Source organism: Natator depressus, chromosome 12 (genome assembly GCF_965152275.1).
Source record: "Natator depressus isolate rNatDep1 chromosome 12, rNatDep2.hap1, whole genome shotgun sequence".
In the NCBI taxonomy this organism is placed as follows: Eukaryota; Metazoa; Chordata; order Testudines; family Cheloniidae; genus Natator; species Natator depressus.
The window spans coordinates 23633091-23657978 of NC_134245.1; the positions used below are offsets into that span (position 1 = coordinate 23633091).

Consider the following 24888-nt stretch of genomic DNA (forward strand, 5'->3'; position numbering starts at 1 on the left):
CAGTAGATAATACAGCAAGATAGTGCCAATCCCAAGCCTTGAGGTGTCAGTTTTGGAGCCTTGACACAGATATCGGATATACAAATTTGGATGTTAGCAGTCTGGATCTATACGAACAAATGCTGGCAGCCAAATCTTACAAATTGTTCAGACTGGCTTGGGTTTATGTTCACTGAAGGACTTATACAATAATTACAATAAATACAAAGGATTAAGTTGGAAGGAGGTTTCTAGTGTGTTGCTGTAAGGACTGGTGAGAGTAAACATCACTGCTGTGAAATTCACAGATGGTACTCAAGCTTGTGAGTGTCTGCCGAACCCCTCATAAATGTGCAAGTAAAACTACAACAGGGGATATGAATACTTACCTGCTGGAAGAGAAGGAGATTCAGTAGACCACTGCAAAATGGCTGCTTGAGGGCAGCAGTTGAGGGGCAGCAGCTCCTCAAAAAGTATACTGGGAAAAGGTCCTAGAAAAGTGCAACCCCACTCAGGAGATTTGGTAAAATCCAGGCATTCACAGAGGAATCAGTGTTTCTGTGTCACAGCCTATGGAACTGACCCAAAGTCCAGTGTAGGCAAAAGAAAGATTCCCACAGACTAGTGGGACTAAATGGCCAAACTGGAGTACTGCTATTCACTAAAAAAATCAGAAAGTTGGAAAAAAACTGTGAAAGTTTTAAGTGTAATTTAAACAATATTTGTGGTGGTGATAACACATGCTCGTTTCTTCACAGCAGGAAAAGATTACAGGTGGTCTATTCTGCAGTGCTGCTCTTCCAGCCTGAAACTTCCAAAGCTGGGCTGTCTGTGAGGATAATTATCCCCTGAATGTGCTTAGGGCAGCATCGCTCTCCCACACCAGAGCAGCCTCCTATCTACTGGTGTCACAAAGGGCTTGCCTTACAAGCAAAAGGCCTTTTTTAACATGTCCACATGTGAAGGTGAGGGACAGATCGTGAAGAAGTTGCAGTGGGGGAGGTTTAGGTTGGATATTAGGAAAAACTTTCTCACTAGGCGGGTGGTGAAGCACTGGAATGCGTTACCTAGGGAGGTAGTGGAATCTCCTTCCTTTGAGGTTTTTAAGGTCAGGCTTGACAAAGCCCTGGCTGGGATAATTTAGTTGGGGATTGGTCCTGCTTTCAGCAGGGGGTTGGACTAGATGACCTCCTGAGGTCCCTTCCAACCCTGATATTCTATGATTCTATGAAATCAGCAGCATCTTCCACCCTAAGCACAAAGCTTGAGAGCTTCCTTCCTCCCACCACTTCCTGACACTGAGACTTGTCACCAGATAATCTGTGGTGTGCTGCCTTCAGTCATCAGTGAAGTAAGAATACTGACAAGGTCTATAGTGTTTTTCCCTTTCTACTAACTACCTGTTTTTCCTGGGTTAAATTTGAGCCAGCTACTTTTAATCTCTGATCATCTCTTCCAGGAATTAGGAAATCTATGTAACAAGGAGTTAGGTTGGAAAGAAGAGTAGTTGTACTGAGTAAATCACTGGTTCTCCACTTGTAAGGTAACTCCCTTCTCTTCATGTGTCAGTATAATAATGCCTGCATCTGTAATTTTCACTCAATGCATCTGAAGTGGTTTTTTTTTACCCACAAAAGCTTATGTTCAAATAAATCTGTTAGTATTTAAGGTGCCACGCTATTAGGATGGTCGCCTTCTGCAACTGGTATGCTAAATATCATGGTTAGAATCATAGAATATCACAGTTGGAAGGGACCTCTGGAGGTCTAGTCCAACCCCCTGCCCAGAGCAGGACCAATCCCCAACTAAATCATCCCAGCCAGGGCTTTGTCAAGCCTAACCTTAAAAACTTCTAAGGAAGGGGATTCTACCACCTCCCTAGGTAACGCATTCCACTGTTTCACCACCCTCCTAGTGAAAAAGTTTTTCCTAATATCCAACCTAAACCTCCCCCACTGCAACTTGAAACCATTACTCCTTGTCCTGTCATCTGCTATCACTGAGAATAGTCTAGATCCATTCTCTTTGGATCCACCTTTCAGGTAGTTAAAAGCAGCTATCAAATCCCCTCTCATTCTTCTCTTCCATAGACTAAACAATCCCAGTTCCCTCAGCCTCTCCTCATAAGTCATGTGTTCCAGACCCCTAATCATTTTTGTTGCCCTTCGCTGGACTATCTCCAATTTCTCCACATCCTTCTTGTAGTGTGGGGCTCAAAACTGGACACAGTACTCCAGATGAGGCCTCACCAATGTCGAATAGAGGGGAACGATCACGTTCCTCGATCTGCTGGCAATGCCCCTACTTATACACCCCAAAATGCCATTAGCCTTCTTGGCAACAAGGGCACACTGTTGACTCATATCCAGCTTCTCGTCCACTGTCACCCCTAGGTCCTTTTCTGCAGAACTGCTGCCTAGCCATTCGGTCCCTAGTCTGTAGCGGTGCATGGGATTCTTCCGTCCTAAGTGCAGGACTCTGCACTTGTCCTTGTTGAACCTCATCAGATTTCTTTTGGCCCAATCCTCCAATTCGTCTAGGTTCCTCTGTATCCCATCCCTACCCTCCAGCGTATCTACCACTCCTCCCAGTTTAGTGTCATCCGCAAACTTGCTGAGGGCGCAATCCACACCATCCTCCAGATCATTAATGAAGATATTGAACAAAACCAGCCCCAGGACCAACCCTTGGGGCACTCCGCTAGATACTGGCTGCCAACTAGACATGGAGCCATTGATCACTACCCGTTGAGCCCGACAATCTAGCCAACTTTCTACCCACCTTGTAGTGCATCCATCCAGCCCATACTTCTTTAACTTGCTGACAAGAATACTGTGGGAGACCATGTCAAAAGCTTTGCTAAAGTCAAGGAATAACAAGTCCACTGCTTTCCTTTCATCCACAGAACCAGTTATCTCATCATAGAAGGCAATTAGATTAGTCAGGCATGACCTACCCTTGGTGAATCCATGCTGACTGTTCCTGATCACTTTCCTCTCCTCTAAGTGCTTCAGAATTGATTCCTTGAGGACATGCTCCATGACTTTTCTGGGGATTGAGGTGAGGCTGACTGGCCTGTAGTTCCCAGGATCCTCCTTCTTCCCTTTTTTAAAGATTGGCACTATATTAGCCTTTTTCCAGTATTCCGGGACTTCCCCCGATTGCCATGAGTTTTCAAAGATAATGGCCAATGGCTCTGCAATCACATCCACCAATTCCTTTAGCACTCTCGGATGCAACGCATCCGGCCCCATGGACTTGTGCACGTCCAGCTTTTCTAAATAGTCCCGAACCACTTCTTTCTCCACAGAGGGCTGGCCACCTCCTCCCCATGCTGTGCTGCCCAGTGCAGTAGTCTGGGAGCTGACCTTGTTCGTGAAGACAGAGGCAAAAAAAGCATTGAGTACATTAGCTTTTTCCACATCCTCTGTCACTAGGTTGCCTCCCTCATTCAGTAAGGGGCCCACACTTTCCTTGGCTTTCTTCTTGTTGCCAACATACCTGAAGAAACCCTTCTTGTTACTCTTAACATCTCTCCATTGTGATGATCACTGGAATCCAATTGGCTTTATTAGTGAGCATAATAGCTTTGGCTTACTGGATGAAGAGAACTGTTCAAAGACTACAAGAAGCTCGCATGCAAAGTCAAATAAAGCCCTTGTTAATTATACCCAGGAGGCAGGCCCAAGCTTATCAGGTCTGAGTATTGGACTCCTGAAATAGTAATGACAGCTTTGGTAAAAGCGTCATTAAGGAGGGGACTATAAGGATAAGGCCTTTGTCTGCAGCCATATTCTAAGGCCTTGGTCTGCAGTCAGATTAAAAGAGCAGCCAAGCAGCAGCCATTAGCTAAGAAGCAAGAAGTCACATCCTCACATGCCATCTAAATTACATTAAAACAATGTAATATCATGCTGTTAAGAAGGAGACCCCGTTCTAATGGCACCCACTATCACCAGATAAAGAAACAGATCTTAAGATGGTAAAAGAAAACTTAGTTTGATAGCATTCTGTCTGTCAAGAAATCACTTATCAATAGTTGTGGTTGTGAAATCCTCACTTTATTGTTTTGTCATTATGGTCCCCACTTCCCTATTGTTGACCTTTATAGTCTCTGTCTGGTTCTTTAATTGTTTCTGTTTACTGTATAATTAATTTTGCTAGGTGTAAGTTAATTAGGGTAGTGGGATATAATTGGTTAAAGAATTTTGTTACACTATGTTAGGATTGGTTAGTAACATTTTTGCATAATGATTGGTTAAGGTATAGCTAAACAGGACTCAAATTTCACTATATAAACTGGGGTCCAAAAGGCAGTTCTTTGTTTTCTGGAGTTGGTTCCCAGGCCCCAACATCAGAGCAGCCAGACCTCAACACTCTGCCAATGACACCGTGCAGAAACTGGAGTCCCCCAGATGGACCTGATCCTGACTGGCCATCAAGAAAAGTTCATCTGTCTTTCTGGGAGTGGGGAGCACTGTATGTGTAGTGTGTGCAGTCTGTTTTTGGAGATAGTCAATAAATAGAGGTTATGGAGTATATTACTGTGTAAGACTCTTTCACTGGTAAAAGGTCCTGCAAATCTGCAGAAGTAGTATACAGCTGGAGCCCTACATATTAGGAAAGGGTGTAGGTACTTAAATTGACCAGGTTAGTTACACCCTGAGCCCTAGGGATTGGTAAGGGTAGGTGCTTTTTGCCTGCAGCCCTAAAAATTGGAAAAGGTGGGGGTACTTAAATTAACTGGGTTACGCCTGGAACCCTACGGACTGGGAAAAGGTGGGGTGCCCTAATGTGTTGCAGGTAACATGTAGGACCCAACGATCTGAAATTATGAACTATCATGCAGGGCTGAAGAGCAACAGACAGTCCGAAAATAAAAGGGGAGACAGATTTGAGATGGTGACTGGTACTATGCCCTTGGGCACACCTTCAAAAGGCTTGCATGGGCCCGCTGGAGTATTTCTGAGACCCTGACTGGCAGGCTGACGTGGACGGGAGAGGTTGGTGCCATTTGTAACCTCTCCCTTTTCTCTTGTAAGGCTCCTGTTTAGGAGGTGCAGAGAACCAAGGAGACTGTTAGGGCCTGAACTGCTTCCTGGAAGCGGATGGGGTATAAAGACCTAAGGAGTGCAGGGTGGCCCTTGAGTCCTTCAGGACATGCAGCCTCATGTCTGTCTGTTCCAAAAAAAAAAAAAAAAAGCAGCCTTTAAAGGGGAGGTCCTGGACAGATTGTTGGACCTCATCTGGAAGTCCGGAGCACTGGAGCCAAGAACCACTTCATGGTGATGGCGGAGGCCATTGTCCTGGCTGCGCAGTCGGCCGCATCCAGAGCCACCTGGTTGGAGGTCCTGGCTAAACTGCCGCCTCGATTCATGGGGCAGTGAGTCTTTTTAAATTTACACAAGGAGTCCCAAAGATTAAAATCATATCTCCCCAGCAATGCCTGCTGGTTGGCGATACATAGCTGAAGGCTACCCACTGAATAAACTTTCCCTCCAAAAGATCGAATCTCTTTGCGTCTTTGTTTCAGGGTAGCGCTCCACTGGCTCTGCACTTCCCACTCATTCGCTGCAGTGACCACCACGTATTCGAACCCGTTCGCCAGTACATAGTACTTTTTCTCTGCCCTCTTCGAGGTGGAGGACAGAGAAGGAGTTTTCCACAGGGCTTTGACGGCTCCCATCATCGCCTCATTGATGGGCAAGGCCATGCTGGAGGGTGCTGACATCCAGGATGTCAATCAAGCTGTGTGCTGACTCTTTGAGCTCTTCACTCTCTAGACCCAGGTTTGCCATGACCCATTTGAGAAGATCCTGATGAGCCCTGAAGTCATCCTGCAGAAGCATGCTACTGGGCCCTGCGATAGCCTTGTCGGGGAGAAGGAGGCTTACACCAGAGGCGGGGTTCCTTCTTCCTCTTCCACTTCAACCACAACCACCGTAGTCATCTCCTGGATGTTGGCACTGGGATCCAGAGTCAGTATCCAGTGCCGAGTAGGAAGGAGCGATAGTCTGCTTCTCCAAAGTTTCCGTATAGAGCCATGCACAGATACAAAATTTGTATCTGCATCCGATCCGCAAAAATCATCCACGGATATAAAGCTGATATCTGCAGATTTCCAGAGCTCTACGAATAAAAGCAGTGGGAGGAGGGGCCCAGCACTGCAGGAAATCCCCAGGGTTGCAGTATGGCCACTGCATCAGCCGGAGGCCTACTGGCCAGGTGCCAGCACCAAAGTCCAGTGGCACATAGGCTGGGTACTGGTGATGTGCCCTGGGTGGAGCGAAAGATTCTCCTTAGGACTTTGAAGAGGAGTCTTCTCTCAGGGACCATCCTGGATCCGTACCCAGTTCTGCCTCCGCATAGTGCTGGGATTCTGTGAGCTGCCAAAGAGTCCATGACCGTGTTGCCAGGATCATGGTAGGCTTACCCTAGAGGGAGCCAGAAGTGCCTGGGAAGGAGCCCTACGCTTCCAGTTGCCTGGGCTGGCGAGTGCCCCCTTGGAGTCAATGGGATTGGAAGAGAGAAGAGGTTCTTCACCACTTGGAAAGCCTCCAGGGCCAAGGGGACCGCCGGACTGCTGGCACCACAGCAGCTTCCAGGTTCAGCAGAGGGTCTGACACTGGACTCAATGCTCTAGGCGGAGTTGACGGTGCCATCTCTGGCTCAGGGGAGGAAGAATGGCACACTGGCCTCTCCCTGCCTGTCCCTCTTCTGCACCAGCAAGCACGCTCTCTAGGTGCGCTGCTGCTTGTGCTTCTTCCTTGGCACCGGAAATGGAGAACGGTGCCAGAAAGAACATGGCGCCGAGGAAGTGCTTTGCACAGATGTCAAAGTGCTTGGCACCAATTCAGAGCAGCTCTGCTCTGAGACAGGTCAGAGAGCTGTCAGCCTCCATGAGGAAGGCCTTCAGCTGAATGTCCCAGTCTTCTTTTTTCTTTCTTTTTTTCTTCTTTTTGTGTGCAAGGTCTGAAATCCCTGCAGATCTGGCACTTGCCCTTTACTTGGGTTTCCCCCAGACACTTTAAGCAGCTGACTTGTGGGTCACTCACTGGCACATGTTTGCCACAAGAAGGCCTGAGAACCCTGGGGCAAAGAGTCCCTTGATGACAACGGGTTAACTAGTCACACTACTATATACATTAACAATAAGAACTATATACACTAACTACAATAACTATGAACAGAGAAGAGTCCAACCACTGCTAAAGAAGCCTTGTCACAGCAAAAATGATCATTCCAGCAACCGTCATGAGCAGTAAGAAGGAACGGAGAGGATACTGGGCCAATGGCACCCCTTACACCAGCACATATGCGCACAATTCCAGAGGGCACTAGAGCTGGCCCAAAGGATACCACTAAGGTAAAAATCTCCAGAAACAGTGCATGTGGCATGCAAACACCTACCATGGAATGGACATGAGCAAGTACTCAAAGAATATCTTGGTCCCAATTCATAAAGAACATTTTAGAGTACAATCAGAACTTAATTCTGTTGTAAAGTAAATGGAGTTAAAGAAACAAAAGGAATGATGTATTCACAGTAGTCTTTGTTGCATATCAGGTGCACTGCTGCAAATCATAACTAGTGTGTTGCAATGTCAGAGGTTGTGTCAGTTTTATTGCTGCAGTAATCTAGCTCAGAGGCTGCTAGGCCATTTCTGAACGGAGGGGGCAGAGTTTCATGGCCAAACTGAAAATGAAAGGGAGTGTTCTTGTTGGAATTGCACATTCCCCCTCATGGGATGCACCAACAGTGTGAGCTGCACTGCCAGCACATCCTGTGAATGTAAATGGGCAGAGTCAATCTCTAAGAACTCTGGTTAAAGGTTAATTTCCCTATCATTGTGGCAATCTCCATATCCAGGAGTAGAAACAAGTCCAGCATGACACTGAGAATTGTCACCAGATAATCTGTGATGTGCTGCCTTCAGTCATCAGTGAAGTAAGAATACTGACAAGTTCCATAGTGTTTTTCCCTTTCTACTAACCACCTGTTTTTCCTGGGTTAAATTTGAGCCAGCTACTTTTAATCTCTGATCATCTCTTCCAGGAATTAGGAAATCTATGTAATAAGGAATTAGGTTTGGATAGAAAAGTAGTTGTACTGACTAAATCGGCTCGGATGACTGTCATTTTAGTTCTCTTTATTCGGCTGATGTTATGTTCTTTACTTTCGGTATCAAAATCATCAAGGGTTCTCCATGACCATTAGAGTCCTAATGCTCATCAAGTTTTCAGTGTTTTCAGGGTCTTGCCCATAGCTGGACTACACAGGCCACCTGGACACAGGTCATCTACAGTTCCATATTAGTTTTTATTAATTTCACAGATGGTTCTTTGAAAAATATAGTTTCTTTAACACTGCCTCAAAGTTAAAACACGCTAAATCCAATTGAGAGGGAAGAGAGGAGGTTTGGATGACTTTTTGATTTTTCTAAACTGAGCACATACAAATGAGCACAAATTTGTGCTACTTTAAAAGCAAATGGATAGTGAAATGCATAACTGTCTATTTTCACAAGCAAATATGCTGCAGATGTACAGTTACATGCACATTTTGTGGGTTCATCTCCAAGTGCACAGTTTACATAACTGGGCCCATCAGGTCCTTGACTGGAATAATTCAACTCTCTCTAACTGTATACTATTACAGTCTCCCACTCTCACACTAATTAGGTCTGTTATATTATTTCTAATCATGGTCCCTGGGTTTATTACAGTTGCTTTTAAACATTGATCTATAAAGTCTCTTTTTTTGCTATCTATCCAGGTGCTCAAATCTGTTTACATATCTAAATCAGTGGTCTCCAACCTTTTTACGCCCAAGATCACCTTTTGAATATAAGGGCAACCCAGGATCTACCCCGCCCCTTCCCCGAGGTCCTGCCCTACTCACTCCATTCCCCTCTCCCTCCATTGCTCGCTCGCCCCCCACCCTCACTCACTTTCACCGGGTTGGGGTTTGGGAGGGGGTGTGGACTCTGGCTGGAGCCGAGGGGTTCGCAGTGTGGGAGGGGGCTCCGAGCTGGGGCAGGGGGTTGGGGTGCAACAGGGAGTGAGGGGTAAAAGCTCTGGGAGGGAGCTTGGGTGCTGGAGGGGGCTCTGGGCTGGGGCAGAGTGTTGGGCTGCAGGAGGGGGTGCAGAATGCTGGCTCTGGGAGGGGGTTCGGGGTGCTGGCTCTGAGAGCGGGCTCAGGGCTGGGACAGGGGCTTTGAGTGCAGGAGGGGGTATGGGGTGCTGGTTCCGGGAGGGGGCTTGGGGCTGGGGTGCGGCCTCCCGCCGGGCAGCTCCTGGTCAATGGCACAGCAAGGCTAAGGCAGGCTCCCTACCTGTCCCGGCCCCACGCCGCTCCCAGAAAGGGCCAATGTACCCCTGCCCCCTGGGTGGGGGGGGAGGCACGTGGCTCCATGCACTGCCTCTCTCTGCAGTCTCCGCCCCCTCAGCTCCCATTGACCACAGTTCCCCATTCCCGGCCAATGGGAGCTGCGGGGGGAGGTGCTTGCAGGCAGGAGCAGAGCATGGACACCCCTCCCCCCCGGGGGCATGGTGGCCACTTCCAGGAGCAGCATAGCCTGGGGCCGGGGCAGGCAGGGAGCCTGCCTTAGCGGCAGCCCCGCTACACCACTGGAGATCGCGATCAATTGGGAGAGTCTCTAGGATCGACCAGTCAATCGCGATTGACAGGTTGGTGACCACTGATCTAAACCATTACATTTTGAAATATTAATCCTCATTGTTAGTTGCTTTCTTTTTTCATAATAAAATAAGGAAATATGAAATACCCCTCAAGAACTTACCAAATGTATAAGATGGTCACGTTCCTGACTTATATTCTCTGCCAAGCTAATAAGATTTGCTAAGTACTGATGAGCTGCCACTTCCTTTTCCATTGCTTCTCCCAACTGCTGTTTCAGAAGACCTATTTTCTTCTGTGATCTCCTACAAAATATAAAGATAAAAACAGGAAAATCTTATTTTTAAGCACTAAATTACTGTATAACAATTTAAAAACATTGTTTTTGTGCATACATTAGCTTTTAAACTGTACTGTCTTATGAGTCAAATCACATGTAAGGAAAGATTCTGAAACAAGATGATTTTAAATATAAAAGGTCAATCTAACCTTAGTACATTAGAAAAACATCTTACATCCTCTTTGTCAGTTTACAGGAAGACCAAACCTCTTTATCCTCTAATTTTTGGCTGTTTTGTTTCAAGCAATGAGTACTACTGAACTATCTGAATGATTAGCAAATACAGTGAAAACTTTCTTACATACTACATGGATATAAAAAGATGCTCCAGGTATTATAAATATTTTAAAAAATTCTTGTTCACTGAAATAGCTTTATCTCATGGGTATCATACAAAAGAAGTTTGTTGAGCATGGAGCAATAAACTCTTTCATAACACTGAATAATTTACCAGGCTTTATTATTCATTAACTCATCATATGCAATCTGACAATTTATCTACTTTTATCAAAGACCTAAAAAAAAAATCAAATATTTTTTCAGATATGAACTGGCTCAGGAATCCAAGGATACCGCAAGCACCATGGCCTGTGACCACCTTGTATTCTTTCCTGATTTGATGGAGCAGGTGATCATAACAAATAATCATTCCAAGAAATGTCTTGTGATCCATGATAGCTAGAAATTCATGCTGCACACCATGCAATACAAGGGTATTCTAGCGTTCTAATAATTACAGCACTTTTTTTAGCTGATGGTTCAAAAAAAAAAAATCAACATTTCAAAATAATAATATTCAGATTATACTTTTGCATGTTCTGTTGTGCTTGCAAAAAGCATCATGGCATTTGACCCAGCAAATCTGACCCATACTTTGTCTTGCATATTTTTCCTAAATTCATTTGTTCACATCTTGGAGATTTTATTTTCCTACGTTCTCTGACATTCTGTCCAGTCCATTACATACAGTCAGCCACAGTAGTCTACTATAAGTTGACGACACACATATACTTTTGTTATTTTTTTCATAGTTCTGCATAATACATGCTACACTGCAGTAGGTACTTAAATTCTATGACAATATTCCTTTTTTCTTGTGCAATGTTTGAATATTGGGCTTAATTTCTAGCTTCACGATATGCCTACAATTACTGTGATTGCTTACCTGAATCAGATAATTGGCTAATTATACTTTTCACATGCATTTTCTCAGTGCAGTCATGATAATTGTGCGTGAAAATTATATATTACAATTATTTGACTAACATATTAAACGTCAGGCCTCTATAGGTAATACAGAAGTTAAATCATATTTCACTGGAAAGGCACACAAATTTTAGAGAATATACTTAATTAGCAGCAATAAGACTTCATGTGTCTGGAGTGGGCTGTAGGGGTTGTGGGCCAAGAATATTTTTTCAGTGAGATATTACTTTCTTTTTAAAATGTTAGTGTCGGTGGAAGGAGATATCCAACTGAAGCAGAAAAGGAAATAGATAAACCTATTTGTCTTTTGTGCCATTTTCAGCTCTTCTTCCAGGATCTTGTTGTCAGCAACTAGGTCATTTTTCTCTAAGAGTAGGCTCTGTTTCTGTGCTTGCAATGATGCTAGTCTTTCCATTAGATCTTCCAGCTCAGCACTTTGCTTTTCCTGTTCCTGTTGCAACTGACTGCAGAAAAAGACAATATAAAATGGGTATCAAAGATCTACTTCACTAAGAAAATGGACAAGTTACATATTTGACAGTATATTATTGTTTTAGCTTACGTTTTACTTAGGTGTCAAAGATACAGATGTTAAAAACTGTGCTATAAGTCAAATGGCCAACAAAGCATAATGCCAATACAATTATTCAATGAAAAGAGGTGTACTGGCAACCCTGCTCTAAATTGGATTTCTATGTATGCTATATAGTCAAAATGTATCCTTTTCTTGGTATTTGGTTTTACTGGTAACTCAAATAACCACCACTAAAACTGCATGACCAGCAGTGCAGAAAGCGTGTCAATGGATTACTCACAAAGGTAAAAACGTGCTATGCCAAGAGATTAATACATTTCCCTCACACCTAGTCTTGAGCGAAAATAACTCAGCTGAATGTCATAAAACGTAATAAATTAAGTTCTAGACAACCTGAGGTTGAAAGTTAACATTCTCTCTTAAATATGTCCTTTAAAACTCAAATCATGCCATAAAATATCACAAGCCATCAAGCAAAGAACATATTTTCATGGTGGAGGCAGGAGGTAGTAAAACAGTTCTTGGTTCATTAAAATAGCTTAGCATGCATTTTTATAAGAAACTGAGATACATAAATTTAAAACACACTGATGTTAGTTAACTATAATTCACTTTAAATTCCTTCACTGTCGTGTAGTTTAAGGTTCTGATATATTTCATTTTTATTATGAAAAACTAAATCTTAGTGAATGGAAAGAGAAGTAATGTTTCTGCACCAGAGGAAAAAAGTAAAAGCCTTTTACTTTTCACCAGAGGCTTGTTTGATTCAGACATGTTGTTTGAACAGACTGGATTTATCAAAGTGATGTGCTCCTAGGACTTTTTCAGTTTATCTGTATCTTTCCCCTGGAGTAAGGGTTGGCTCCTGAAATATTATAGACTGTTGGGCATGACATGTTTATTGTCAACTTTTGTTTATTCTTTATGTGGTATCTTGCTAGATTTTCAAGATTTTATAAATGAGGATGGACATTTAATTGACATATCAGATTTGTTTTTCCCAATCCGTTGTACTGTAGTGCTTGGCATTGCTTAGTAGTTTGTCCTAATCTCTCATACTTGAAATTGTGGAGAATGGAGAACAATAGTGTTTTCAGTTTAGGATCTGAGTATATTTTATACATTTGCTACCAAAGAAGGGAACAAAAAATTGAAAACAATTCAGAAATAGTTCATATTAACATTTGTATTAACCTTAGAAGCTGTTTTCCTATCTTATTTCCAATAAAGCAGTTTTCTTATAACAAAAAGACTCCAGTATTTACAATGCAAACTTTGCATCTTTGTGCTATGGCATGAGAACCTAAGTGAATTTTTAAAATGTAATCAAGCAATGGGAATAGTGAAAAATACATTAGGATTTTTAAATTCAGTTTTAATTGTCTATAATGTTACAGGTAATGACATTTGTTTTCTAAAAATATCATTTTTAAATGTTTACCCTTGGGGGAAATGTTTTTTGTTTGGCTAAGGTGCATTTTTTGTTTTTGTTTTTATTTATACCTAGATAAAACAGCATATAAACTATGGGTGAAATCCTGGCTCTATGAACTGAATGGCAAAATGCCCATTGATTTCAATGGAACCAAAATTTCCCCCCTGTTTTTATCCATCTAAAAAATTAAGTTAACAGTTTTCTAAAATAGTATTGCTCCGCCTTCTTTGTACTCTGCCAGCTACCTTAACAACATCTGGATCGTGATGGAAAAGAACACTGGTGATTGGGTCCTGGTGCGGCAAAGGGATCTGTATGGGTACTTTGCAGGATTGGGGCCTTTCACACCACTTGTCTGTATACAATATGTAGACCCATACCTTCTTAATGCATTTACCAAAGCAACATGCTCCTCTGCTGTTACTCTGCCATTAAGATTGGCTTTCAGTTCTTCACATGTGGAGCATAAAGACTTCAGCTGCTTCTGATTCTCTGATATCTCCTCTTCCTGGCTCTGTTTCTTAGCTTCCAAAACCATTAGCTGTTTGGTCAATTTCGAAACTTCATGGGGGGGGGAAAAAAACTGTTGACACAACAGAACTAATTCACTAATCAAGTCAAAATTATAATTAAAACAATAGGACATTATTTCATAGTTGCATTAAGCCCTGTGCCAACTTGACTTGGCTTGTCAAATTAAGTATTGCACTTTTATGCTATGGCTCCTGCTATCTGTCAAGCAGTTTATCGAGATGCTAGTCTTATCCACAGTTAATATAAAGAGAAAATCCTTATGTTATAAGCCTGAGTTTCACTAACTTCTGACTTGGCCAAAAGTAAACCTCAACCAACCCACCTGAAATTTCATGGGTATGTTCTTATGCCAGGGCAGAGGAGGAGTTGGTTGGTTGTTTCCTGGAAGATCTGGGGCAAACTGGAGAACTGTTTGGAAGATGAGAGTGAGTGAGTGAGTATTGTGACAGGGTCGGGCCAGATGGCTACAGGAGAGAGTGACCCTATTGGGATCCGGGAAGTGGGCGGGCAAAGCCCATCCACTGTTAAAGGATCCCCCCACAGCCTAAGAGGGGGATCCACAGGACCTGGACACCAAATAAATCCGGGGGACAACTAATGAAATAACAGGGACAGGAGTGTGGTCAAAGGGTCAAACTAAGGGAACTGGACGGGGACACCGAGCAGAGAACCCCGGACAGCGCCCACTGATCCTCGAAGGCGTCAAGGGAGTCCGTGGACGCCGCCCAGAGGAACTCTGCCCGGATACGTGAACGGACCAAGGATCGGAAATAGGCCCCACAGTCACAGGAGACTCCATCGGCCAACCTCCTCACTCTGGTTTTATAGATGGCCATTTTAGCTAGGGCCAAGAGAAGGTTGACCAGGAGATCCCGTGACTTTGTGGGGCCACAGATAGGGAGTGCATAAATAAGAAGGTGAGGGGAGAAATGCAACCAAAAACATAATAAAATATTTGTGAGGAGCTGGAATAGGGGCTGCAACCTGGCACACTCCAGATATGTGTGCCAGGCTTTCCCTCACGCCGCAAAAGGGGCAGGTGTCTGGGACAGAGGTGAACCGGGCCAAGAACACGCCAGTGCTCACGGCTCTGTAAAGGAGCCGCCAACTGATATCCCCAGTGGGCCTCGGGACCAAGGTGGAATATAGGCTGGCCCACCGGGGCTCCACACCCTCCAAAGGTGGCAGGAGGTCCCGCCATTTTGTATCGGGGCGGGACACCAGGGTGAGGGAGTGTAGGGTGTGGAGCACGAGCGTGTATAGATGTTTCCTTGGCGCAGTTTGGAAACAGACCGGCTGCAGCTCGTGCAGCCGGCTCACAGTGAAGGGGTGAGGGTGTCGGTTGGGTCCACGGGGCAGGGGCCCAATTAAAAGGTCCGGCTGGCCTGGGGTAGAGGGTGGGTGGGGCGCGCCCTCGTGCAGGACCCTGTCGAGGTAAACTCGAGCAGCGGGTGGCAAAGCGGCCTTCACCTCCTGAAGTGCGCGCCGGGGAGTGCAGGATTTGGAGAGCCCCATGCACTGAGCGAGCGTCAGGGGATCCAGCCAGTCTCCCTGGTCGTAGTCCAGGAGGTCTCCGACTCTTGTGACTTCTGCCAGGACCAACCTCTGGCGCACTCAGGGGGACTCCGCCACCTGCACGCAAAGCTGGGGGTTGTGTAGCAGGGGCTCCGCGTGGAGATCTGCCCCCTCGGTGGCCGCCACGGACCTGGTCGTTGAAAACAGTTTCCAGGTCCGGAGGAGGTCCTGGTAGAAGACCGGCAGCCCAGAGAGGTCTCGCGGAAGACCTCTCGGATGGAGATAAAGGAGCTGCCGGTCATATCGGAGCCCTCGGAAACGGCGCAGGAAGGCATGCGCCAGTATGCTCCAAGCCGGACTACCTGCACCATAAAGGAGCCTCTGCAGGGCCTGGAGGCGGAAGACATGGACCTGAGTGTGCAGACATTTCAGGCCCTGCTCTCCCTCCTCCAGGGGTAGATGAAGAACCCATGCAAGGACCCAGTGCAGTCCTGACCAAAAGAACTCCAGAATCCATGTCCGGAGGGTGGCTAGGAAACCCGGGGCCGGGACCAGAGTGTTGAGCCAGTAACAGAGCATTGACAGGACTAGTTGATTAAGCACCAGCGCTCTCCCTCGAAGGGAGAGGCACCGGAGTAGTCCTGTCCATTTCCAGAGCCACTCTATCACCCCGTCCTCTAAATTGTGCCAGTTCTCCGGCGGAGAGGGATGCGTGGCAGAAAGGTAAACGCCGAGATAGAGCAGCGGACCCGCACTCCACCGGATGGCCTGAAGCGTGGGTGGGAGGGAGCTCGCCTGACAGCTGTCCCCGACCACCAGGCCAGAGCTCTTGACCCAGTTGACCCGGGCGGAGGAGGCTGCCGAATAGATGGCCTGGCAAGCCTCCACCCACGCCAAGTCACCCGGGTCCTGGACCACGAGGAGCACGTCATCAGCGTACGCCAACAGGACCAGCCGCAGCTCCGGCTCCCGCAGCACCAACCCCGTCAACCTCCTTCGGAGGAGACAGAGGAAGGGCTCGATCGCCAGAACGTACAGCTGGCCCGAGAGGGGGCACCCCTGCCGTACTCCTCGCCCGAAGCTGACCGGTTCGGTCAGGGTCCAGTTGAGCCTGACCAGACACTCTGCAGAGGCGTACACCGCCCGGAGAAAACCCACAAACTGGGGTCCGAAGCCAAACGCTTGCAGACTGCTCAGGAGATACCCGTGATCCACCCTGTTGAACGCCTTCTCTTAATCCAAGGACAGGAAGGCGAACGACAGACCATCCCTACACCCGAGTTCCAAAAGGTCCCCGACTAGATATAGGTCGATATGCGACCCGGGACTGTGTAGGTCTGGTCTGGGTGGACCACGTCCGCCAGCACAGACCTTAGCCGCAGCGAGATTGCTTTTGCCACGATTTTGTAGTCCATGCTGAGGAGCGAGACGGGACGCCAATTTCGTAAATCGCGGAGGTCCCCCTTCTTCTGCAATAAGGCGAGCACAGCTCGCCTGCACGAAAGAGGGAGGACCCCGCTCTGCAAAGACTCAGCCCAGACGGTGACTAGGTCTGGGCCGAGGACGTCCCAGAACACGCGGTAAAACTCCACAGTCATTCCGTCCATACCCGGAGATTTATTGGTGGGCATGCGACGGGGGGGCTTCCGAGAACTCTGCCAGAGTGAGAGGCAGCTCGAGCCGGTCTCGGCCGCCCGCGCTGACCATAGGGAGCTCCTCCCAAAGCACTCTGCAAGAGTTAGGATCGGTCGGATCCGGGGAGAAAAGGCTTGCGTAGAAGGCTCTCGCCCTCCTGCACATCTCCACCGGATCCGTGAGGGGGGTGCCATCTTCTGCCAGAAGGCAGGTGACGTTTTTCCTGGCCTCCCTCCTTTTCTACAGGGTGTAGAAGAAGCGGGAGCCGCGATCCAACTCCAGAAGGAGGCGGATGTGGGATCGAACAAAGGCACCCTGGGGCCGATGGTCCTCGAGGGCCCGGAGCTCCTCCCGCTTCTCCCAGCACACTCCGCAGAGGGGCAGATCTTCGGAGCTGGTGGCCAGACGCCTCTCCAGCTCTAAGACCTCCTGTTCCAACTGCTCTATCGCCGCATCCCTCTGTCGGCTGGCGCCCCAGGTGTAGTCACAGCAGAAGAGCTGGGCGCGCACCTTCCCCAGGTCCCACCAGCGCCGCGCCGAGGGAAAGGCACGCCGCTGCCCTCGCCAGGCCAACCAGAACTCCCGGAAGGACGTCACGAAGCCCACATCCTCTAACAAGCTGTTGTTGAAATGCCAATAGGCCGGCCCCGGCCTCTCCGCGCAGAGGGAGGCCGTCACGGTGGCTAAATAATGGTCAGAAAATGGGGCCGGCCGGATGCTGGAGGAGTGGGCTCATGAAAGGTGGAAACGTGATAAATAAATGCGGTCCAACCGGGAGTGGTGCAACCGATGGGCCTCCACCCGGACAAAGGTGAACGTGGAAATGTCACCCGGGTGGTGGTTGCACCAGACGTCCACTAGGGAGTGGTGTTCGACTATCTCCCGGAGGACATCTGCTGCGGCCGGGCACTGCTCGGTCCCCCTCCTCAAGGGTGTTGTTGAAGTCCCCACCCAGGACCAGGCACTCATGAGGATCCAAGGTGCCGAGGAAGGCAGATGCCTGCTGATAAAATTGCAACCGCTCCGGGCCCGATGGGGCATAGATGTTAATGAGGTTGACCATGAGCCCCTCCATACGGACCCAGAGGTGCAGCAGGCGCTCCGGCACACCCTCAGCGACCCCCAGCACCTCGAGCTGTAGGTTGGGGGAGAACAGGGTCGCCACTCCAGACGTACGAACTGTGAGATGGCTAAAGTAGACCCTGTCCCCCCAATCCAGCTGCCAGCTGTCTTCGGGGGTCGGATCCATATGGGTCTCCTGCCGGAACCACAGAGTACCCCCCTCTCGAAGGAAGGAGAGCACCTGGGACCTGCGGAGATCCATCCTACAGCCCCGAGTGTTCAATGTTGCAATGGTGAGAGGTGCCAAGAGGAGGGCTGGGGGGGATCCTTACCGGCAGGGATGCTTGCAGCTCCCGACGGGCCGTGCAACAGTCCGTGACCTACCCCATAAGTGAGTAAGGAGTCACGGAAGAGGCGGACCTGCTGGTAGGCCGCGGCAGCCTGCTTCCCGGTCTTTTTACACTCCCCCATGAGGGCCCTCGCGGCCCAGAGGATTTGATGAAAGTCCCCCCATCGCTGGAGAGCAAGCTGTACCTTGTTGCGGGAGCCACTGACGTCTTTTAAAAACTCCTGCAACTCCTCTCGCAGTGCATGGGGGGGTGGGGTTACAGTCTCCTGGTTATTCCCTGACGGGACCCTTGGTACAGCCCTGTGGCCCACCGAGACAGGCAGACAGGGTGTAGACCCCCAACGGGGCGCCTGATGGACTGGCGCCACTAGGCCCGCCTCGAACCCTGGGGCAATAGGGGGTGGTGAAGGGAGGATAGCAGCCCCTAGTGGGTCGGGACAGGGAAACACAAAGGCCGCTCCCTGGGGGTCATCTACTGGAAAAGGGAAGGAGACAGCCTCAGGGGCAGCAATAACATTGCGGGAGGTGAACGGGATAGGGACAGGGTTAGGGGCAGAGGCAAGATTCTGGACTTCAGAAGCCAAGCAGCTGGATGGTGACATCTCCCGATCAGGCTCAAGGGTTAAGAGGGTGGGGAGGGGCTCTCAGCGATGCCGGGCGCAGGCTCTATGGTGGGTTTGGCAGCCACGGCATCAGGAGGTGGACTATCTTCTGTAGGGCCCCGACCTGGGAAGGAGGTCAATTGCTCCACACCAACGAGGGGTGCCCCTAATGGCTCCGGTCCCAGCTGCATAGCACTGGCCGTCGCCTCAACAGGCTCCGTGGCCGTCAGCGGGGTGCCATCTGCGGCCAGGTTGATGGAGGAGTCCAGGGGCTCCTTGGTGGTGGGAGCGGAAGCAACGGTTAAGGGGAGGGAGCATGGGGAAAGGGGGGCTGGAGTGAAGTCACCCAGATCGAGGCCTGCTGGCATAGGGTCGTCCTCCCCCTGGGTGACCGGGATCAGACCTAGGGCCTCAATCTCCTCGTATATGGATGGGAGATCGCTTTCCGCCACCCCGGGGTTCTCTCTGCCGGCACCTGACGCGACGGTTGCCTCGGGGCTCACAGAGGCTTCAGATGGTACCAGGGCAGGAGGGGCTCCCTCGGAGGGGAGGGACTCCCGCAGAGGGGAGATACTGCCTTCCAGAGCTGCCATGTCTTCCCCAGCCAGCACCGTGGATGGAATACACCCGTGGGCAAAGCGGAAGGCTCGGCATCGGTGCCCCCCTTCCTGGTCTTCCGGGGGGGCCTCCGCATCAGATGGGAGGAGCGGAGCTCAAGCCTTCCGCTTGCCCCGCTTCCCCTGTACTAGGGCCCAGCCCTCCACGGCATCATCCGGGGGCTGGCTAGCAGGGATCATGTCAGGGGGTAGAGGCGATGGCTCAGGGACTCGGGGGGGGGGGGTGTAACAGTGGGGCAGCACGAGGGAGGGAAGATTCCCCTTGGGTCGGGCCCTCTCCCATGCCCGGCGGTGTCCCTGCCGCACCCTCCTCCACAGGCCCCGCCAAATTGCATGCAGCGGGGGTGGGGCTCTCCCGCTCATCTGGGCATAGTGGGGGAGGTGCCCCTTGGGCCTGAGCAGGAGCAGTGGTGGACTGGGAAGGAGGAGGGGTGGCTTTGGGCGCCGGGCAGCCAGGGGTGCCGGCGATGACGGGGCCAGCGCCCTGCTGGGGCTCGGGGGTCCCGGATGCCCCTCCTTGCCGGGCCAAGGGGCAGTCCATCCGGAAGTGCCCCATCGGCCAGCAGAGGTAGCACCGGGCCTCCCCTGTGGAGTAGTGCAACCGGTAATGGGCCCCCTGGTAGGGGACCAGGAAGGACCCCTCGAGCGCCTCTCCGTCACACGCCGCTGGCAGCAGTTGAAGCTGCACTTGCCGGCGGAATGAGAGGACGTGACGAAGGGCGGGGTCTTTGCAGCCCAATGGGAGGGGGCTGATGACAGAGATGGGTTTCCCCAGGGTGGAGAGGGCGGGTAACAGGGCGGCATTGGGAAGAAAGGGAGGGACAGAGGACAGGACCAGGCGGACACCCAGGTCCTCTAGCGGCTCCAGGGGGACAAACGCCCCCCCACTGCCAGGCCCTTCTCCACCGCCTCCTGGGCGGCGGCCTCCGATGCTAAGATGATGACCTTGCCATACATTTTGGAGGCCGCCACAATGGCCGTGGGCCCCACCACCCTTGCCAATGCCCGCATGTAGGTCTCCACACGGGGCAAGGCAGGCACCAGGAGGCAACGGACGCCGTACTTCCTGGTTATGGTGGGAAAGGGGCCCCGGCTGCTACAGATGGTAGCGGAGGTGGTGGGCGGGAGAGATAACATAGTGGCAGGCGGGGGGGGGCTGCCGCCACCTGGGCGTATGCCCTGGGGGCTGGTGGAGGGAACAGCGGAGAGGGACGCCGCGGCTGGTGCTGGGGCCACGGCAGTGGGGGCAGCCCCTGCCATGGAGGGCCTGGTCTTTTTAGCGGGGCCCTTCCCCTTCTTCTTATCCTGGCCCTTTCCGCTAGCTGGGGGTGCTCCCCCAGAATCTGAGGGGTGAGAGTCGTGGCAGCAGCAGAGGTCACCCTGGTGCCCGCTGCTGCTGGCGCTCCAGGAGGGGTGGTGGCAGGTGGTTCAGTAGAGGCTTGGGAGGTTGATGGAGGGGCAGGCGGGGGAGGGGCAGCTGGGGCTGCTGGAGGGGTCCCACCCGTCTCGTTCTCCACCATCATGAGCGGGGAGGGAAGGGGAGACACCAGAAGGAGGAGGAGAAAGGGGAAGCAGGTCGACCACTCCTCCCCGCTAGGCTGCAGGCAGGGGAGGAGGGTGCCAAAAGGGGTGGGCTGGATGGGGGGGACAAAGCAGGGGTTAGGGGGTCAGTCGCCAAGACGGGGTGGAATTCCAGCTCCTCTAGCTGCACTAGGGGTGGGGGGATACAACAACATTGGGGGTGCAGTGAAGAGGGTTTAAACTAAAATGGGGAGTGGCACAAGCGCATGGGAGGGGGCATGGGCACACTGAGCAAGGGGCTAAGCAGGCTGGAGTTAGGGGAGGGAAACCAAAGGGTTAGCTTCAGAGGCTGGGGCGGGGCAAACAAACAAAGGCTGCAGAGGGAAACAGGTGGGACAGGCAAACAAACTGAAGCTAGTAGGGGGGGCTGGGGCAAAAGGCTGCAAGTGGCAAATGGGGCAGGTAGCAAAGGGAAAGCTGTGGGGTGGGCAGTCCAGGGCGGGAGGAGGGCACGTGCGCCCATGTGCGCTTGCACAAAGTCTGTTTAGGCTGGCTGCTGCTTCTGGCCCAAATGGTGGAATCAGGGCGTGGCAAGCCAAGCAATCAGCTCAATCCAGAGGCAGGAGCTGAGGCAGATGGTAAACAGCCAGTGGGGGTGGTGGAGGGGGTAGTGGTGGGGGTTGGGGGGGACACAGATGGATCGGGGGGCAGCTCCATGCCACACCCCGTGTCCCTACAAACACAGTCACGACCCCCACCACAAGAGCACAGTTAAAAAGTTACTCAGTCTTAAGACCCCATCCACAGTGGTCTGCAAAGTCTCTAGATGCTCCCCCACTAATAGACGGTCCTCTTCGTCTCCTCCTCGGGGCTTCGGCAGCTCCAGGCAGTAAACTCTGCAGCAGCAGCTCCAGGAACTCTAGGTGGTGGTCCAGGCAGGCAGAAAGGACTCCTCTCAGGTGGTGGTGGTGTTGGTGTTGTCCACAGTAGCAACGACTGGAGCTGGGGTCCCTCACTCCCCACTTCTGGGGAGCAGGCCAACAGGCCCCCCCTAGGGGCTGTAGTTGGAGCGGCAGCAGCACCCGAGGGTGGGGGGTTCCAGCAGCTGGCCAGCAACCAGGTAGCAGAGAAGGAGGGGGTAGTGTATGGCCCAGCCAGGGGAGCAGCTGGAGCAGCAACAGCAGCAGGGAGAGCCCAGGGCCTAACAATAGCAGTACCAGCAGCAGCCCTCTCCCTCCTTCTCCCTCCATGCCAGACGGCTACAGGAGAGTGACAGAAGGCAGATATATTAGCCCCAGGTTAAGTAGGTCCCTTTTCTCTGGGTAAGGTAACAGGGAAGGTTCCAGAACAATCAGGAACCTTCTGGACACAATTAAGGCAGATGTAGGTGTTCTAATCAGCCTATCAAGAAGCTGCTAGAATAAATTAAGACAGGCTAATCAGGGCACCTGGGTTTAAAAAGGCACTCACTTCAGTTTGTGGTGCGTGTGCGAGGAGCTGGGAGTAGAGGCACAAGAAGCTGAGAGTGAGAAGGCGTACTACTGGAAGACTGAGAAGTACAAGTATTATCAGACATCAGGAGGAAGGTCCTGTGGTGAGAATAAAGAAGGTGTTGGGAGGAGGCCATGGGGAAGTAGCCCAGGGAGTTGTAGTTGTCACGCAGTTGTTACAGGAGTCACTGTAGACAGCTGCAATCCACAGGGCCCTGGGCTGGAACCCAGAGTAGAGGGCAGGCCTGGATTCCCCCCATCCCCCCAATTCCCTATTTGATACCGGAGGAGTTGAACTGGACTGTGGGTTCTACCAGAGGGGAAGGTCTCTGGCCTGTTCCCCGATCCACTAAGTGGATCACCAGAGACTGCGGGGATTGTTCTTCTTCTTTTCCCCATGCTGGCCAGTGATGAGGCTAACTGAGTCTGAGCAGATTTGAGCCATGAAAATGGCCAAACTGAGGGCTGCCATGAACCTCTGAGGCGAGAAAATCCACCAATAAGTGCAGGACCCACCAAGGCAGAGGAGGAACTTTGTCTATATATATATATAGAAGTTGTTCACTTCTTGGATTTTTCTTGATGTATTTTGGCTCGTCACAACCCCAGAACAGTTTGGCCTAGAAACTTCAAATTAGTTTGAATCTGTTGGTCTTGGTGAGGACTGGTGCCTTTTTTAGTAGCTTTGAGTTACGGAATGAATGGTTTTTTTTTTTTTTTTTTAATTTAAAACACTTGCCATGAATATTAGCAGCCCTGTGGAGTTCCAAACTCTGCATGGGCCCTGATGCAGACTTCATTAAGTTTCATATGCCAGGTGCAGATTTTATAGAGTTTGTACTGCAGCCCATAAGTTAAGACCTCTTCAATGGTCCCAGTACACACAGAAACTTCCCAAGACTGCGGATTTCCAAAAGCCAATTCAACTAAAGCACAGAAGCCAAGGGACTTGAGGATTTTACTTCTCTCATAGCTCTCTAAGAAGTCAAGGGAGGAACACCTATATGACCTCTAACTTCAGTAATGTATACCCTACAATGTAAGAGGTAGGTGTGGCTTAAAATGTACATAGTCAAAAACGAATATCCTTTAATATCCTCAGGTAAATTACATGGTCATCTGTGTTCACCTATAAGATTTCTTCCTAGGTTCAAAGAATCTCAGTGACACATCCAAGGTATGTGGTGTTATACATGGCAAATAGCTACTATACTAGGATACTTGTCACATTTTTGCAATCATACCTTCAAAAGAAAATGTAGGATTTGTGGGACACAGTTAAGATTTTTCAGGGTACATTAAACTGAATTTCCATACTTTCGAAATTATTTTACTTAGTGTGGCTTTCTATATTTGGGTTTTAAACTACAACATATATTAAGGTGGTTTTTTTCCCTTTAGATCCTGTTAAAAGTTTCTAAATGTTCATAGGATTTTGCTGGTATAATAACACAGCACAAGTAGTAGAATGATTCTTTATCTAGAATCTTCCCCCCCTACACTTTTTCTTCCTTGTATGTAATTAATGTTCTGAAATCAACCACCAATTAAGGAGTACAAATCTGAATTAAACTGTGTACATTGTAGGCTTGATTCCTCACTGTAAAAGATGTCTTTTGTCATGAAATTTTAAGCAAGGTAGGTTATAAAAATTAGTAGCATGAATATTATTTTTGAGATAATTAACTATTGTATGAACATTACCTACAAAACAGAAAATAAAATCACACTGACTTCAAATGATTTATCTTATACAATATTTAAATAAGATCATATGGTTTAACATATTTAATACTACATAAAGCTAAAAGCATTCTAAAATTACTAACAAAACATACTTTGGAGGTTTAACATTATTTTACACTTCTGGTCGCTATTTCCAGTAGAGAAAGTGACTTCTGATTGATAGGTTTTGGTTCAAGATGATATGTATTACACAATGTCTGCAAGGGAAATAACTTTGATATTGATTGCAACTATATTATTTTGACTCAATGGTGCTTTTAGGCATGTATTAAAATAATGCTGCAGTACTATCTCTGCTACAATCCAAATAACCCGCTCACACCCCATTCATGGCCTCACAAAGTTGCAAGACCTCCTCGTTAACCTTCTTCCAGCGCTGGCCAAGACAGCCACCCATTACCCCAGAATGAGGAAGCTGGACAGGGGCATGTTCTGCAACTATGGGGTCTATTTCCATTCCCTGGTCCGCTCACACCTCCAGGAAGAGTTCCTCTGGGCAGTGTCTACTGACTCCCTAGATGCCTTTGAGGACCAGTGGGCATTGTCCGGGGTTCTCTGCTCGGTATCCTCCTCTGGATCCCTGATTCTTTACCTCAGATCTCACCCTACTCCTGTTGATTCATTTGCTGTCTTCGGTATTCAATTGATGCCTGAGTCCAGTGGTTCTTGCTCATTAATTGAG

At 49.2% G+C, this 24888-nt stretch overlaps 1 protein-coding gene across 2 annotated transcripts in view; it reads right to left on the reverse strand.

Moving 5' to 3' along the window:
* The window catches only part of CEP89 (centrosomal protein 89), a 131477-nt gene that overhangs the window by 56064 nt on the left and 50525 nt on the right, over positions 1-24888 (reverse strand). The window contains exons 14-17 of one of the 2 annotated variants that reach the window (XM_074968723.1): positions 13992-14077; positions 13516-13718; positions 11462-11629; positions 9783-9924 (exon numbers count right to left, since the gene is read on the reverse strand). In XM_074968723.1, the coding sequence (XP_074824824.1) occupies positions 9783-9924; positions 11462-11629; positions 13516-13718; positions 13992-14077 (599 nt within the window). The remainder of the gene's footprint in view (positions 1-9782; positions 9925-11461; positions 11630-13515; positions 13719-13991; positions 14078-24888) is intronic. The other variant, XM_074968724.1, reaches the window with a different exon arrangement.